Source organism: Crocodylus porosus, unplaced genomic scaffold, assembly GCF_001723895.1.
Source record: "Crocodylus porosus isolate Cpor-Errol unplaced genomic scaffold, CroPor_comp1, whole genome shotgun sequence".
Classification (NCBI taxonomy): Eukaryota; Metazoa; Chordata; order Crocodylia; family Crocodylidae; genus Crocodylus; species Crocodylus porosus.
In genome coordinates, this window is record NW_017728948.1 from 52,926,813 (window position 1) to 52,944,615 (window position 17,803).

At 43.9% G+C, this 17,803-nt stretch overlaps 1 protein-coding gene across 1 annotated transcript in view; it reads right to left on the reverse strand.

The window, feature by feature from the left end:
- The window catches only part of SCFD2 (sec1 family domain containing 2), a 387,294-nt gene that overhangs the window by 309,805 nt on the left and 59,686 nt on the right, over nucleotides 1-17,803 (reverse strand). The window contains exon 3 of the mRNA XM_019552868.1: nucleotides 11,732-11,859. Within this exon, the coding sequence (XP_019408413.1) occupies nucleotides 11,732-11,859 (128 nt within the window). The remainder of the gene's footprint in view (nucleotides 1-11,731; nucleotides 11,860-17,803) is intronic.

The following is a 17,803-nucleotide window of genomic DNA, read 5'->3' on the forward strand; positions in this document are numbered from 1 at the left end:
TAACCCAAAGCACTTCAGAGTGCCCCTCCCCTGGCTCCTTGCTAATTAACGAGGATGTGTATTCCTCCTTGATATAGAGTGCCACGCCCCCACCCCTCTTTCCTATCCTGTCCCTCCTGTACAGCCTATAGCCCTTGACATTGACCGTCCAATCATTTAGATCCTTGCTAAAATACTGGTATTGCTTGTGTGTCCGATACATTAGGATTTGAGACTGGAACAGTCTTAGTGATCAATTCATTTCCATTCACCCCACCCCATAACTAAATTTAATATAACAGAACAGGCGCAGGAAAACACCAACTTCTAGGGTTCACATCCCCAAGTCAACTTAACACTGCTGTGGAGGAGTTGTCAGTATGAATTTATTGTTTCTCATTACCAGAGGCTATGGCTACTATGTGGGCCAAAAGCAGTAGAGCTGCATCGTAGGCCAGCAGGGGGTGCTCCTGCATTGAGCCACCCACCTCACTGCGCCTGGCCACCTTCCAGGCTCCGAATGCCTCCCTGGGGGTGTCTCACATCTGGATGAGTCCCTTTCTGGTGCACACCCACTAGCGTGGGGCTAATGCTGCCACCACCCAGGGTCTGGACTGATCCTGGCCCTGTGCCCCTGGGAAACGCAGGCTTAGTAGTCCTTGAGGGTTCTCAACCCACTCCAAGAACTTGGGGTGCTTCCCTTAGTCTGAAGCACAAACAGTGGTCTCCCTTAGTTAGCTGAACCAAGGGGACCCCCAAGGCATAATCTAGACCCACTCCCAATAAGTCTCCCATGCTAGATACAAAGGAAAATTTTATTAGCTGGCCAATAAGCACTGCTGATGGAGAGTACCAATATTTTAAAGCAGGAATACAGACTTTCCTGAAGTTTATCTGAAAGTACTGAGTCTTTGATAGTTTTGGCCTAATGAGTTTCTAAAAGTAACATTTTAATATTTATCATACCATTCAAGTATTATTTTTTCTAAATGCCTTTGTCCTATTCTTCCTATGCGTCAATTTCTAGCTATGGTTATTCTCCAACATTCTCCATCCCATTCCAAATTACCTCACTGGGTATTCCCTCCATGTCATCAAAATTTAGGTTAGAACTTGTAACCAAAGTCAGTAAGTTTATTAGTTCAATTCAACCCTTAGTCTGAGGATTAACAAAACTACTCAGCGAGAGTTGCCTATCATCTTTCCCAAAGCCTGATGCTTGACTAAACTGTTTAGGTAGGTTACTTTTGCACTCTTTAAAAAATGAAAGCCTTAGCATTGAAAGTTGCATTCTATACAGTTTAAAAGCAAGAAACTGAGAAGGTTTCTCTCTCAATAATAAGAGTTTAGGTAACAGGAGACAGCCTTTGTTTCTGTCACTGTATTGGTGTTTCAACTTCTGTCAGTCACCTTGTCAATAAAAGAACACAATAAAGGAATCCAGACTCAATCTAGATTTACTGTCCCCCGTTAACATAGTCCAGCAAGGCTGCTTTTGAAATCACAGAACATTTGCAGCAAGGTTTTTCTTACTGCCAGATGAAATCATGAAATGCCACTTTCAGACAATGACCACAACATGCATCAAACCAGCAACAGTGAAAGACAGGAAATCAGAATTAAAGAAAAATAATCTATTTTCTATCCTGGAAGTTGGACTCTAAACCCTAAAACAGAACTTATAAAATCTAGCCAAATCTGAAAAGTGATTTGTAAATTCAAACAAGCACTGAACCTTGCTAACCTCATCACCAGAAGCCAACTTCCTACAGCCCAAAACACACCAAATGGATCCAGGCCATGCCATGACAAGACATGCAAAACCTGGCAACAATATTTCCAGTAAGGAGATATCTTCACAATACATATTTCCATCAGGGCACCAAGTATGTGGAGACACGAAGCAACAACTGTGCACCAGAATGAGCACACACCAAAAATCTATCAAAGACAAGAACAGAACACCACCTGTCTCCAATCTCTCAGGCCTGATCCTTAAAGGGAATTTACAAACCAATTTTCACAGACGAGCCTATGAACTGCATTTCATCAAACTCCTCCGTACAGAAAGTCATAGACTCAATATAGACACTGGAATTCTGACACACTACAACCTGCCAGACATCTGATTCCCCAGGTACTTTTACCTGCACTGCTACATCCCTCCACCACCCCAGCCTGTCCCTCACCCCCTGATGCCTCCATTTCCATTTTCACTGACTGGCTTTCTTGCCTGCATTTCATGCCAGCCTCTGGCTTATTTACTATTCCTTCTATCTGGGAACAGCATACACACCAACTGCAGATGCTTCCTCAGCCTGACGAAATGTTTTTCAACCCAAAATCTGGCATCCCAGGCAGCTAAGCTGAGCTCACCTGGAGCCTCAAAACTCCAATGCAACCAGCAAGCCTCAGGCCTGTTAAAGATGTGACGAGTCTGGGCTTTCCCCAGCCAGGACTGTGTGCATGCGTGTGATGGCTGGAGGTTATGGTGCCTCCTACCTGTCTTTCACCAGGAGGATCCTCGGTCCTGGCATTTCCTGGGACTGCCACGTCACCGGCAGTCTCACCAGGCGCCCCAACCCTGGCATAGTGGAGTTTTAGTGGTCATGCCCAGGACCTCCTCCTTCCCCACAGCCTCAGCTCATACCTCTAAGTTTGTCCTGGCATGGGAGCTCAGCAGGGATATGTTCTTCCCCTGCTGGCTGGTGATGCAGTAAGTGCCACCTCCAGGTCTGAGAGTGGGGCATTAAATGGTTTTAAAAAAATGAAAAAAGAAAATAGGTATGGACAGAGTGAGGAGGGTGGCATTCAATCTGTCTACACCTGGAGCTTGGGGAACCCCAGCAGCAGGAGGTTCACCTTTAGGAACACCAGCTGCTCTACCAAACCATGATCCAAGCATGTGTGGTGGGGTGTCACTATATCACCAGCAATGCTTAATACCATCTCGCTTGGAACACTGTTCAGTGGACAGGACAGGTGTTCCTGGGCAACCATGGCCAAATCCAGTCACACCTGACTGCAGCTTGCCCAGGAGGCCAAAGGGTTGCACAGCAGTGGCTCCATGTCCTTGGTGAGATAGGCAGCCACCAAGGCCTGAATGCTACCTGCCTGATGGTGTGGTCTGGTGCCTCTGGATCCTAGCATGGAAGCCATGCCCTTGGCCCACACTGGCAGCACCTGTGGTGGAGGAGGAGACTGGCTGGTGGATGGCATGCTAGCATGGGACAGTGGATCCCCCACTGCCATGTCCCCCTGCCCCCGCCCTTCTGTCTCCCTGACTCTCTTCACCAGCACCTCCATCCACTGATCCAGGGTTTTGCTGATGTTCCCCTTCACCCTCAGGTCACACATGGCAGCCAACATGTGGACCATACTGGACCTCAAAGGATCTCTCCTGATGCCCTCACCAGTACCTGCATGTCTGGTGATGGCGGCTTGCCCCAGCCAGGAACATCGATCACCCTGGAAGCTCTCCATCTGGCTCTGAAGTTCCCTCACTACATGGATCACCTGGCTAAGGAGGGCTTCAGCAGTGCTGAGGCTCTCTGTGGCCTTGAAGAAGGGCTTGAAGACCACCAAGATCTGGGAGATGGTATCCCACTCAGCTCTGTTCAGGGGGCTGCTGATCCCAATCTCCCCGAGCATGGCCAGCTTATGGATGGCCTTCTGTTGCTTCTCCAGCCTCTCGAGCATCAGGTATGTGGAGTTCCACCAAGTCTCCACATCTTGCATGATTTTGTGCTGTGGGATGTTCAGCTGTGTCTGTTTGTTCTGCAGCATCTTGCCCACCTTGACGTTCCGGTGGAAGCAGCCTGCCACCTTCCTGCATTTTTAAATGAACTTGCTGGTGGTGCTGGTGCTGTCACCGGCAGCCCTGGTCCCACCCCACCTCCTCAAGGCATGCCTGACAATGAGGTGTAACTTGTGTGCCACACAGTGGATGCCAACGAAGTTGGCATCATGGACCGCCTTGACCATATTGGCCCCATTGTCAGTGACTATGAACCTGTGAGTGAGCTTGCCCTGGAGAACAAGCCACACCTGCATCAAGCAGTTCATGGCCCCCACGATCTGTGTTGCCATGTGGGACTCATCCATCACCTCGGTTTGAAGGAGAGCCCACCGACAGCCTGACTGGTCGCAACAGTGCCCTGTGAGGGAGAGGTATGCATGATCTCCACCCCAGCTGCTCCAGATGTCCAAGGTGAAGTGTAAGGCCACCTGCGGACCTGCCTTGTGCAACTCCTCCCTCAAGTACTCCCTGCATTCCTCATACAGGGAGGGCACCACTATTCTGCTGAAGGTGGTATGTGGGCAGTTGGCATGATGAGGCCACAAGCACTATGAGTCACCTGAACCCTGGCCACTCAACTGAGGAGAAGGGCTGGCCATCCACAGCAAGCATCTCCCCAATGGTCTGAGTGATCTCGCTCATCTTTGCAACGCGCTCCCTTTTCTGTCCACCTTTCCCACACTGTTCCACAGTGACCTGCCTCTGCTTTGGGGTGACGAGAGCTTTGGAATGAGAGGGGGACTTCCCTTTGGGTGTGCTCCCATTGGTTCTAGGCTGAGGAACAAGGGGAAGGGGGTGGTGCCCACAGAGATGCATCAGCATCCCTGTGATGTTCATATGTTTTGTTCCCTTGCCCTGGCTGATTTTGGCTCAGCAGTGCAGGCAAATAGCGTATGTGGGATCATCTGCCAACTCAAAATGATCCCAGACCTCACTACCCACTCGTTTTGGGGTGTGGGTGCATGTGTGGATGCTGCCTTTCCCCCCTCCTCATGAGGCAGAGGCACAGCAACAGGAGGAGCAGACTCAGCTGAACCACTTGCCTCCACAACCTCTACCTCAGCCTCCTCTGAAGTGCCTTCTAGGGAAGGAGACCTGGTTCTAGGGGAAACTTGAGGGGTGTGGAGCATAAAGTTAGCTGATTCCCCCTTCTTCCCCAGAATTTCCCTTGCTAGGGCACTCATTTCCAGCTCCAGCTCTTCCTTTGGCACTAGAAGGCTGAGCACGTGAAGAGAAATGGAGGTGGAGGAGACTTTCATGCTGGTGCTGCTGTTTGTTGTCATAGTGGTAGTGGGGGGCAGGGGTTATGGCTGATGCTCTTCAGGGGGATGCAGACTCGGGCACAGGCACTGATCCCCTCTCCTTGCTGCCACACCTGGAGTACTATATCCAGTTTTGGGCTCCCCACTACAGAAATGATTTGCATAAATTGGAGAGTCCAGCAGAAGGCAATAAAAATGTTTAGGTGGTTGGGGAACCTGACTTCTGAAAAGAGGTTGGAGGGAACTCGGCTTGTCTGGAGATGAGAAGACAAGAGGGATTTAATAATGGCCTTCAACCACCTGAAGGGTGGTTGCAAAGAGAATGGAGCTAGATTACTCTCAGTGGTGGCAGATGACAGAACAAGGAGCAATGGTCTCAAGTTGCAGCAAAGGAAGTTTAGGTTAGATATTAGGAAAAACATTCTCACTAGGAGGGTAGTAAAGCACTGAACACGTTGCCTAGGGAGGTTGTGGAATCTACTTCCTTAGAGGTTTTTAAGCCATGGGTAGACAAAACCTTGGCTGGGATAATATTGGTCCCATTTTGAACAAGGGGCTGGACTTTTGGACTAGATGACCTCCTGAGGTCCCTTCCAACCCTAGTTTTCACAGTTCTATGATTGTATGAGAAGCAAATAAGAAGCATTCCCTCTCACTAATCCAGTGGATTAAGAAAACATGCATTTTGGTTCCTAACAGAGGAGAAAGGCATAACTATTGATTTGGATTTTAGCTGGCCTTTTCAAGCCAATTCTTTGCCTTGTTCTCCATTGTGGTTCCCCAAGACCAACTTTTTCTTTGAACAGAATTTATCTGAAAATTATCCAGATGCTATTTGAATGGCTTTTGATAAGCATGTCTGAAGAATTTTCTAACAAGTCAGCTGAAAAGGAATCTTGTATAGAGATATATTAAATGACAATCATATACATCTTAGATCTTTGGTGCGGTCAGCCTGCGGGGGAAGCTGCTACATTTGGCAACCGAGCCCTGGGGGTAAGGAATGGGAGTAAGATGCTGCTATGAGGTGTCAGGTGTCACCAGCAAGAACAAGACTAATGCTGCTTCCCTGATTCCTCAGCCACTGCCAAATGACAGGGCTTTGGATCCTCATCCACTACATCAAACTATGGTGGCTGGAGGATCAGGGAAGAATAAACCTGGCTTTTGGAAGTACACCTCTTACAGCAGTGACCTGCTCCTGATCCACTCAGCTAGACAGGAGGCTTAAGCCCTCCACCTTCATTCCAGAACCCAGGGAATGAACTCTATCAGGAATGCCTTGAGAAAACAGAGATCAGAGCAGTACTTGGGAGGGCTTAATTTGTGTCACACCTGCCAAAGAATTTGGTCACCACTGTTTTAAATTCAACTGCTGTTACTAGAAATTTAAAAACAGGCCAAAATCCTTTTTGACATTTAAAGAGAAAAAATTCTAAAGACACCACATAATGCAAAGAACTCTTACCCTTAACCTGAAAGCACAGCACAAATTCCAACATTCGTAAGACAAAACAACAAGCTATCAACAAATATTGGGGAGATACTGCCCTCGTGACCTGGAATGCTGACATGGCATAAACTTCAACCGCTAGAAGTTCCCAGAAAATTCTGCTAGCGCTGCTCTCCCCATCCTGCTGTACTTTACTTGGTATTTACGCTTTAAGGCTAAGTACAGACAGTCAAAAAGCCTGAGGCTGAATCAATTCAATCTTTGAAGGTTAGTCTAATCTGTGAAGAATGAATCTTTAAGCAAGTAAACAGACATTCACTTTTCATTATGGAAATGTAGCCACATGCCTGCAGTGGCTCAGGCCAGAAGCCAGAGGGCCCTAGAGCACACCTCCCTGCTCGGCTAGGGCAGACGGCTTGGGCCAAGGCTAGCCCACCCACTCTCCCAGAGGGGTCTGCAGAAGAGGTGCAGCATCCTGGGATGCTGGGGGACTGTGAGTTAACTTGAATCTGGGAGAGATCTGGGACAGAAGTTCAATAAATCAATTTAACCTAAATCAGTTAAGTCTGAAACTAAATCCATCCAGGTTTATTTCAGTCATTTTGAAAGCAGTTTATGTACACTGAACTTCAGAGCTTCTGATCACTTATACCAGTTCACGTGTAGTTTCTGACCCTAGCCTAAAAGGAGCTCTCCAGGAGCTCCCCAAATCTATTGACAGCTTTGCCCTGAATAATGGCATTACAAAGCAATAAGAACTTGAGAGTCACACTCCACCAGTGGTCTCCCAAGCTCACAATTAATGCTCAATGTTGCCTAGTCTCTGTAAAACATTAATCTCCACAAATACTGTTAAAATGGAAGAGATGGAATAAGAGATATCAATTCACTCCTCTCTTTCCCTCCCCTCATCTGATTAGCCACTGCAGTTTGCTCAACCTTAGCCTTGGGGTAGTTTTTGCAGGCAATGTATATGTTCCCTAAAATTAAACATTTGTAATGGAAATGTAGTTAGGCCCCTAAATGAAAAACAGGACTCATTTTGCTCATTTCAGCCATCTGAGAGAGCAAAAGCTTCTCATCAGAAATTCTTAAATGAAAGCTCCAAAGGGATCTCAAAGCCTTCTCTGGATAGTGAGCACCTTGCTGAAAAATAATATTATTTATTTGTGACACTGGTGGGGGAGGGTCCTTCCTGCAACAACTGAAAAGCAGTTTCCAACGTGCGTGAACACTTGCTTAACAAACATTAAGGTTCTTTGGGTAGATGTGACATCTTTTATTAGACAAACTAAATAGTTGGAAAAATTGTTCTTTGCGAGCTTTTGAGCATAAACACCCTTCTTCAGGCATATTGAGTGCTAGTGAATTATGAGCTTTCCTGGGTAGAAGTAACAAGCATACTTTTAAAGAACCAAATTTCACCTTAAAAATTAAAATGAGACCAAAGAGTAATAGCTGCATACAATTGAACACTGACACCAGAGATGTCCCATGCCCGGGGGGTGGGTGCAAAGGCAGTGCTCAGGTGGGGAAAAGAGACTTCTCTCATAACATACAACCCCCTTCCTGGCTGCTGGAAGGGTGGAGGAAATGAAGCACTCAGCTGCCAATAGATGGAAGGGGAACAGTTACAAAGACTCCCTTTCTTCTTCCACAGCTGGTTTCTTAAGCCCCCTCATTCTCCTTCCCTCCCAGAGTGGGAGGGCATGATGCAAAAGGTATCAGTAAAAGAAAAAAAAAACAACTTGAACTGTGTTCCTCCAACAGACACTCTGTGCTCCATAAAACAAGGAGAAGAGGTGAAAAACACACACGTGCATACGTATGTGCACACGCACACCTACAAGTAGGCAAGAAAGTAATTTGGTTTATTGTGCTAGGTAGGTATAGACATGTTAGAGCCCTAAACACAATAGCAGTTTTTCTTAACTTTTTCTGAAAATAAGAAAACAGTACAGAATATGGCTTAGTCTCCCAGACAGGACTCCCATGCTGCCAGCATCACATATGATGCAGTGTTTTTAGCCAGGTGGCCACTGCAGGAGGGCTCAAACACCACATGGATTTTTTCCCCCCAAATGTAATTCATTCATCATTTCCAACAAAAATACAGCTTTTACATTCTGACACAGCTGGTCTTAGTAAAAAGGGTAAGTTAACTTCATACTGGAAAACGATGCCTCTGCAAAGTAAGTTTGACAGGGCCTAAACATTTTTAAAGCAGCCCCTCTGAACATGGGGCATGATAGAGAATATACCTAAGGAGCAGCAGCCAATACGGAATCCATTAGAATTGATCACTATACATAGAGCCCAAATACGTCCATGAAAAACAGACAAGGCACAGGATTCAGAGACTCAAAAGCTCCTTCATCTGCCTCTCAAACCTGTGTGGCCACACTGGTATTATACTGAAGGCAGGAAGACTAAATAAAAGCATTTAACAGAGGAAAGCTGTTAAAATCTTAGTCCTGGGCATATGATAGTGTGATACTTCATTTCCAGCTGCCTTAAGGGGTTTTACGATATTCTATAGCATGATGAATTTGGCACAGCATATACCACAGACATAGTACTTTTTTAAAGCTCCAGTGGACAGCAGGCAGGTATAATTGAACAATTTCAGGTTTTGGCATTATGTGAAGTTTTCTCCATGTAATAGTAAGTGAAAAGATATCATTTCAGTTGGAAAAAAAAAAAAAAAAAAAAGCAAAAAACCCCTGTCCTTTCCTTTGCATCATTGCCAAAACTATCAGAAAACTCATATTTCTTTGTAGCTATGAGCTGATAAAAGGAATAGAAACTGATAAATCTACAGGCAAGTAGTAAACTGCAAATATGCACAAAGACTTAGTCATCTAAAACCAATCTTCAAATCCTTTGGGAGCTGAAAATCTATCAAAGTCCCAAGCAATATGGCCTCCAGAGAAATGTATTCATCGCCAACTCTGATATAGTATGGGGGAAATAAGAATCCCTTTGTCACGATGTTGGCTTCATCCTTCAGACGCTTGCTCACAATAGAACTTTCAAGAAAAGCCTCCACTTAAATAATTAAGAGTTCATACCACTGCACTGGGAAGAGAAAGTATTGATGTTTCTGCACCAGAAAGCAGTAAATGTGGCTGATGAATTATGGAGTCTCAAAGTTGATTTTTCCTGAGGGTAAAACCGAATTTCAACATTATAGAAGTTCAAGTCTTTATCACACCAAGGTGATAAAGAATACTTGTCTATATGTATTCCCTGTGATAAATTCTCCCCCCAACACAAATATATCATTAAGCAACACATCAGCAAAGAAATCAGTAAAGAACATTCTTACTTATCATGCCCTTCTTTTCAGCTCTGATAACAGCCCTCACAGAGCTGGCATCTTCTCACTCTTCCAAAATATTCCAGTTTGCAGTATACTGTTACATAGATGTAATATTTTTGGCTAATAGTCTAATAAATGTACATATTAGATATACTGTAAAGAACATATATGTGAATTGACCTTGTATTTTTCACAGTTTCTGAGTTAACTGCACTTCTGACTCCTTTGTCATTTCCTACTCATGCCTTGGGTCTTTTGCTAATGGGGGTTTTAGGTTTCAGTCCCTTGCAAAAACATGCAAAAACAGTGATATCAGGTATAACTGACTCTCTCACCTGCAGTGAGTGTAACACCTGCAACTTCGCTCATTTTCCTGGCCAATGACAGGTTTAAGCAATGACCAAATACTTTGCTGCCATAATAAAAGCTGCAATTTAAGACAAAAACATTATGGGGTAAACTACCATAAAACAGCAGCTCATATACATGTCTCTCGCTAGTCAGGCACCTAGTTTCTGCAGAGAGAGAGAGACTCTGAGGTGTCCAACATATGGCTTGTGGGCTGCATCCAGCATGCACAGCTCTGTTATCTGGCCACTGGTGCTGCTCCTGGGTCTGAACTAACATGGAATGGCCCTGCAGGCAGGGCCTGGGATGCATGCTGCATGTGGTGTCTGTTCCAGCTGGCCTGGGACCAGCACTCCATGTGGCGCTCATAGGCACCTCAATACAGTATGGATCCTGGAGCAGCTGGAATTGGTGCTGTGTTTGGTACTACACGCTGTGTCCACTCTGGAAGCTGTACCACATGCAATGTCGATTCCAGAATGGCCACCACAAGTGATGGACCCAGCATGCAGGGGGTGGGATTCCAAGGTCCATGGGCCCATTGGCCCAATCCAGTCCAAGGACCAGTCCCACAACACTCACCTGACCCACAGGGCCAAATGATTTTGACAAATCTCATCTAAAGCCTCTGACAGTTTTACAGAAACTTTTTCTATCTGGGGCACAGATGCACGTAAAACCATAAAGATGTATGTAGCATTTATAACAGTGGTACAACAGTGTTGAGTGTTCCAGTGGTCCCTACCTGTCACATATCAATATAACATACTCAGAATAGTCTACAGAGTTTCATCTGTTACAATAATCTTTTTTTTTTAAATTTCATGGCTTTATCTTTTATGTTCCAAATAAATTTTACATATTTACTACTTGCATTTTACTAATTTGTGTGCGCAGTGAACACACCACACTGAAAAGCTGTTTAACTATAAAAACTTCTATATTGTACAGATAGGATATTTCCACATTCCAACCATACAGAGGTACTAAACAATATTTTTAGCTTTATACAAAACTTCACAGAAAACTCAGTATAAATAAAAGAGATTGGGAAGTTCTATCAGTTCTCTTAATGGCTAAACTAACTGTTTATCAAGAACAGAAGCCCAGAAGGCTATTCTTTCTAAATGTTCTTCAAATTCTCATGCTTTATAAATAATCCAAAGACAAGAGGTAACACTAAGCTGTGTTTGTCAATGTTCATAATTTCCCTTGATGCATCTCTACAACTTTATAAGTTTCTGAATTCTTTTCAATTTTTCAAATTATTCCTGAACTCCAAAACAGGACAACATCATGCTTGAACAACAACCTCAGAGTTGTAAAAGAAACCTGACTACAGTAGGCCTAAGAGTTCAGGCCATAGAGAATAAATCTAAGCATTTTAAAATGCCTGCAAGTGAAACTAGAGTGTATGAGGAGGCAGGATGTGGGGCAGGTGATACCTAACAGGGTCAGAGATGCATAATTTTTCACAGGTAACACCAGATTTTGTCAGATGCTGAGAGTGAAAATTCATCATCCACATTTCAGCTAGCTGGTGAAGGGTCTTATAGTGTAATGCTTACCCATACTCATCTTAATAGGCAAGTTTTCTCGGCTTGCAGCCTCCACTAGGTGTCTCCTAACTTCCATCACAGCTTCCTTGTGTTTGAGATTCATAAAGGACTCCCAGAGAGCTTTGGCAGCTGGATCACTTTAAAGAAGAGAGAGAAGGAAAAAAGAAAAAAATCACAGGATTACAATAAGCATGTCTTAAAAAGGGAAATAACTTTAAGACAACATTTACATTTCAAGTTGCATATCCATCCCAAGTAACATTAGAGAGGGACAATATATATCCTGACATAAAGACTCAGTTTTACAGTCACCCCCACCAGCAAACTTTTATATTAAAATAGCAATTTTATATCAACAGCTCTGTAATTTGTAAACAAATGATCTGTGCATTATAAATCATATACCATCATATTCACAGTTTATCAACATAACTTAAAGCAAACAAGTCAGGCCAAAAGTAATTACTAAAATTCATTAAGGAAAATGTTAGATATGCACTGAGTTTCTTTGAATAACACAAGCTGTGTGAAACACTGCACTACAATGGGACCCAAGCTCCTGAGTTTGGGTCTGGACTTTGATGCAAACATTCCCAAAGTTTGGAATGGTTACTTTAAACCACTGTTGCTTTGGATATTGTGAACTTCCCTTATATTTACATAATAAATGAAGAATTTGCAATAAAGTTCAACAGTCCTTATGGTTTTGGTATGCATGAAAGATTAAAATTATCTAGTCTACTATTTATCATAATAAAACTAAGATACACAGCCTTTTATCTAGCTTATCCATACTCATTTCCTCCACAGCTTTTCTCTCATCCAGGGCACTGCACCTTTTATCATGAATGAATCCAGTGTTTTCTCTGGAACAAAGTTGCTTTAGGCTACATCCACACATTTGGATTCATGGGCAGGGGAGGTGGAAGGGAGAGGGGGCTAGAAGGGGAAAAGGGTTTGGTTTGTTTGTTGGTTTTGAAAACCTTTTCTCTCTCAGGAGATTTTTTTTTCCTTCTGAATTTCCTCTGAAACTTATCGTAACTTTATTAGTATGTCAGGAATAACCATCTTTTTCTATGAAAGAATACTTAGAAAGATTTGATATCTGTATTTTAAAATTTGTATTGTGTGACAGTAAATCTGATATCTGTACTGTACAGCATTTAAACCAGGTCTCCACTGAAATGGTCTGGCTATACTTAGTTCAATGTATAACCCCCCACCAGTTTGTGGGAAGGAAAGTTCCAAGTGGCTTCTCTCCCATGGTGACCTAGGAGGTCCAACATCCTATGTATGGGATTGTATGGGTGGAGTGATGGTGGAAATTAAACTGCACGCCTCTCAACCAACCAGGATTGGTACGGGGATGTAATTTATGTATATGTAGATATAGAACATATTTCATCCCTTTAGTATTCTCTAAAAAAATCTTAGCTAAAGAATAGGGAAAATTTTGACATTAAAAGGGGTAACTACCCAGAGAACTAGTACATGATGCATTATTTTACATGTTTAAATATTAGACTTGATAAAGCACTAGAAAAATATTTTGTAAACCCTAATCCCACATCATCAGAGGGATTGGCCAGATGACCCATTTATGTTTTGGCTTCTAATATTTAGCATACTATTGCATCTCACAAAGTATTAAGGCTTTGGAAGCAGCTGCTTTCCAAGTCCACCAATACCAGCACTGAGTCAAGCAGCACAGGTCATTCCCCTCATTTGTGTACTCCACAAGCACTGTCACAGTGGCATCCACAAGCAAGGGATCAACTATTGACCCTTTACAAGGGAAAATGTAGGGTTTTTTTTCATAACACTTCCACCAGAAATACAGGCAAAGTTATGCTGTGCTTCAACACAACTTCCTTAAGTCAAAGCACTGTTGTCTTGTGTATATTTGCAAATTAAGAATATCTGATTCTTCAGGCTTAGTGCTTACAATTTCTTGCTTATCAAATGCAACTAAGCTGGCCATCACATCACCAGAGTACAATAGTGCATAATTATAATTTTTTACCATGTCCACATGTAACAGAGGGCCCATGGCTCCTCTTACTTATAGGGAAGAAAATAGAGCCAAACCATGCTTAGGTAGTCAGGAGTAGAGCTAGCTGTAAAGGAACAGACAGCCAGGGCCCATAAATGGGAAGTACCTACTGCTGTGCTACTTGCACAGTAATAGTACAATAGCAGAGTAACCCGGGGGAACAGCAAGAAGCCTACTGCAGTGCTACCAGATTCCTGGCACTAGTACAAGGCAGAGTCTTGTGTGGGAGACAAGGCAAGACTACTGCTAGGTGTGCTGCTACATGCTACCCTGAAGGTCAGTAAGCAAAGCTCAGTAGAGGGCACCTGCAGACAGCCCAGGGAGTCACCTGACCAGAAGGGAGCAGAGCTCTGGTGGCACAGAAGCCATGGCCAGAGCCTGAGCAGTCAGTCTAGCCCTGGAGGCTGAAGGGGAAGGAACTCCGCAGCAAGATGCCTGCCGATGACAGCTCAATAGAGAGTGCATTACATCTGTGAGGCATGGGCATGGCAACAGGGAGACTGGAGCCATCATTAGCCCATAAGGCAATGGGTGCCCTTGGGGGCATGTGCAGGCTAAAAGGGCCCCACTAGCAGGAAGAATTGATTGGGAACAGTGGGGTCCAAGATGGATCTGTGGGTAAAGAGGACAAGTTATGGCTCACTAAGACCCTTAAGCAGCCTCCCTTTCCAAGTTTTATTAACAAGATCCAGGTGTGGCAGGCGAGAGCAAAGGGAGGGTACCTTAGAGACTGAGCAGTGCAGGAGCCGAGTCACCACCAGGGGGATGTGATAGCTGCCCCTGGTGCACTGGTCCTGTTGCACCACAGCAGCACATTCCACAATGCAGATAAGACCGTAATCAATCTCCCACATCATTTACAGAAGATTTTGACACATTACAAAATGAAACTGTGCTACAGCCAAGTCTCCTGACATAATGTTATGTGAGGGGACAGTTAAATCCCAAAATCTTGAATAAATGACAATTTACAACTGTGTCAAAGAGTGGAGTAGCCTTATTTAGTTAAGCTTCCTGCTTTCGACCAAAAAAAGACAACAGAAAGATATTGTGGTCCCCACTCCTCTTTTCAAACCCTTCACTACTTCTCCAATGTCCATCTCTTCCTTATGCCTAAACTAATCTACAGCACACAGGATAAGATGGCTTTCTGCAGCTTTTGCTCCAACCATTCCTGCCCCTCTCCTGATAGGCTATTTGCTCTAACCACATCCATCCTTTTCACTCAACTATCCCCATCCTTTTTTCCTCCCTTTTCCTTTTAGCAAATCCCTTCCTGACTCATTATTGCCAGTGCCAAGTATACAAACATCATGAGTCAGGCCCAAAGCAGCAGGAAATTGGCTTTCAAAAAATCCAAGCACTAATTGTTGAACAGATTTTAAGTCTCTGCCTTCTGGTTTTTGATCCTTTTGTAGTTCATGTCTTGTGAAAGAAAACAGGAGGAAAAAAGTCCAGAAAAAAATATTACAACTAAGCTGAGTCTCATAATCACATGATTCCAGGAGCAGGAGAGTCTCTGAGAAAATACTAAATATATTCAGACCAATGAGGAAAAAAGGCATGTCTTTGGCACCCTTCCACAGCTTACAATATTGACCATGATTCAGAAAACACAACCCTCCAAAAATGTATATTCACTGAAATCAACAAGTCATGGAATTCATGACACATGCATCCCATTTTCCTATTTGCTGTACTTGGATGTTACATCCTCTTCCATAACCCTGAGTTGAGTTTTGTCTATTTGTGTTTAATGCTCTCCAGGACGGGTATACTGTGTTTATGCTGTTCCTAGCACAATGTACCCCCAACAATACTTGGGCTTCTAGGCACTATCCAAACAATAAAAAGCTCTACAAGATTTCTTTTAAACAAACTAAAAACACAGACTAAGGCTACTGATGAACCAGGATGTTAAAACAAAGCTCTTCTTCTTTTTTAAAACTTGTTCTCCTTCCTTTTGCCAGACTTTACTTAGTCCTGTGTAGGACTACTGAAGGTTGTTTTAATGTGCTGGAAATAGCAAAAGAACAAGTATGGAAGAGCCCCAGAGGTGGCTAGAATCTGATACAATCCTATGTGCCTACAGCTCTGCACAAGTTACAATGGCATTTTTCCCCCTACCACATATGCCCCTCCCTCCTCTATTATTACTATTTTGACATACATGTTTCTGATTGGTTGGTTGGCAAAAAAAAAAAAAAAAGACTACAATGGTTAATAGCAGAGAAAAACACAAATATTTTAATACTATTTCTGTAGATACATAAAAAAGTGCATACCTAAGCCCTACATGTCATTATATATTTTAAAAAGAGAGCTTGCTAGAAAGGCTAATAGAAAATGTTAATCACACACACATGTGTAGCCTTAATGGAAAAGGTTTCATTGCTTAAAGCTAATACTCCAAAGGGAATTAATGCTTCATAACCAAGTATTCTCTGTCCGAATCACTTCTCCCTACAAAGTCCCAAAAAACAGATCAGCCTTGCAGCAAGCATGGACGCTATCAAACCACTGTTGCCAGGGAACCCCGTAAGAATTCCTGTAAAGAAAAGTGCAAAGCCAGCAGTTCCATCCATTAACCAAGCAGCAGTTAGCCTGACCATCTCTGCTGACCTAAACTGCTCTAGGACCAGAGATGGTATAAATCAGTTTTTCTGGCTACTGGGCTGTTTTTTAAAACATCAGCAACTGTCTAGGATTTTGCTGTGCCTCTGCTTTCCTGGTAGTTCCTGGCTTGCCTGAGCATGGAGCTGCTTGGGGCTGGGGGCAGTGGGAGAAGGTGATTGGATGTTGGGGCATCACATGCATGACCTAGCAGCTGCTGGCAGGTAAAAGCAGTGACAGCAAGCATCTACCGGTCCCAGGCCTGCAGCACCATAAGGGGGTGTTCTTAGGGGACAGCAGGGAGCTGCGTGAGCACCTGGGCTGGGGAAGAATGGCTGCAGGTTGGGAGTGAAGGGCACCAGCAGAGCTAGGGGGCACAGGGGACTGCAGGTTGGGAGTGAGGGGTCTGGGGGCAGGATCCTTTGGGTTGGCATTGAGGTGCAGCAGCACGGCTAGGGGGGCTGTGGCGAGGCACGGGCATATCACTGCCCTCCCCCAAAGTCATATACCCCCTCCCATCTTCCCCCCACAGATGTCTTCTTTTTTTAAACTGAAAATATGGTAACCCTATTAAAATGCTGTTTTGGGGCGTTTTTAATAACTGCAAGGAGCTTCAGTTCTCCAAATCAAATATAGCTTTACATGTTAAAAGCAACAGCTGAAATTTAATTAACAAAGCTATTCTGGAGCTCATGCAGATTTTGGAGGAATAAAGAGTTTGATTTTAAAAGATGTTAAAAATACTGCATCTTCTCACATAGAACACACCCTCACACCTTGTTTTTGAAAGGCAGAATAAAGAGGGGAAAAAAAGAAAAAAGATCTAGGGAACCTGGCCTGGGAGCCTGCTGATTCTGCTCCCAGTGTATCACTGCAGATTTTACTTTCAGTTTCACCTGTAAGAGACAGAACTTGCTCTTACCGTATTTCTTACATATGATGTGCACTCCAATGTCCAACAGCTTGTTTTTGAGAAAGTGTACTATATGCAAGAAAATGTGGTATGTTCTCATGCATAACATAGTGAGCTGTCCAACCTCAAAATGATAAACATAGCAGTCTCTAAAACATTTACTGTATGAAAGAAAGCCATGAAAGAAAAGTCTTTTCCACACCAACTGTCTAGGCTGGCGAAGTCAGTCTCCTGACCTGTCCCTATCCTGCCTAATAGGCCTGTGCAAAGTGGCTAGTATTCACTTCAGATTCAGCCAATTCAGGGGACAGTGATTTGATTTGGTGATTCAAATCACAGTCTTGAATTGATTCGGCTGAATTTGATATGGAGATTTGGCCACCACTGAATCGGCTGAATCTCCAAATTAGCCCCATCCCCCGCCCACTTTCCCAGCCCCACCCCCCCATGGTTGCCCTGCCGAGCCCCAGCTCCTGGTGCTTAAAAAAAAAAAAAGCCCTGC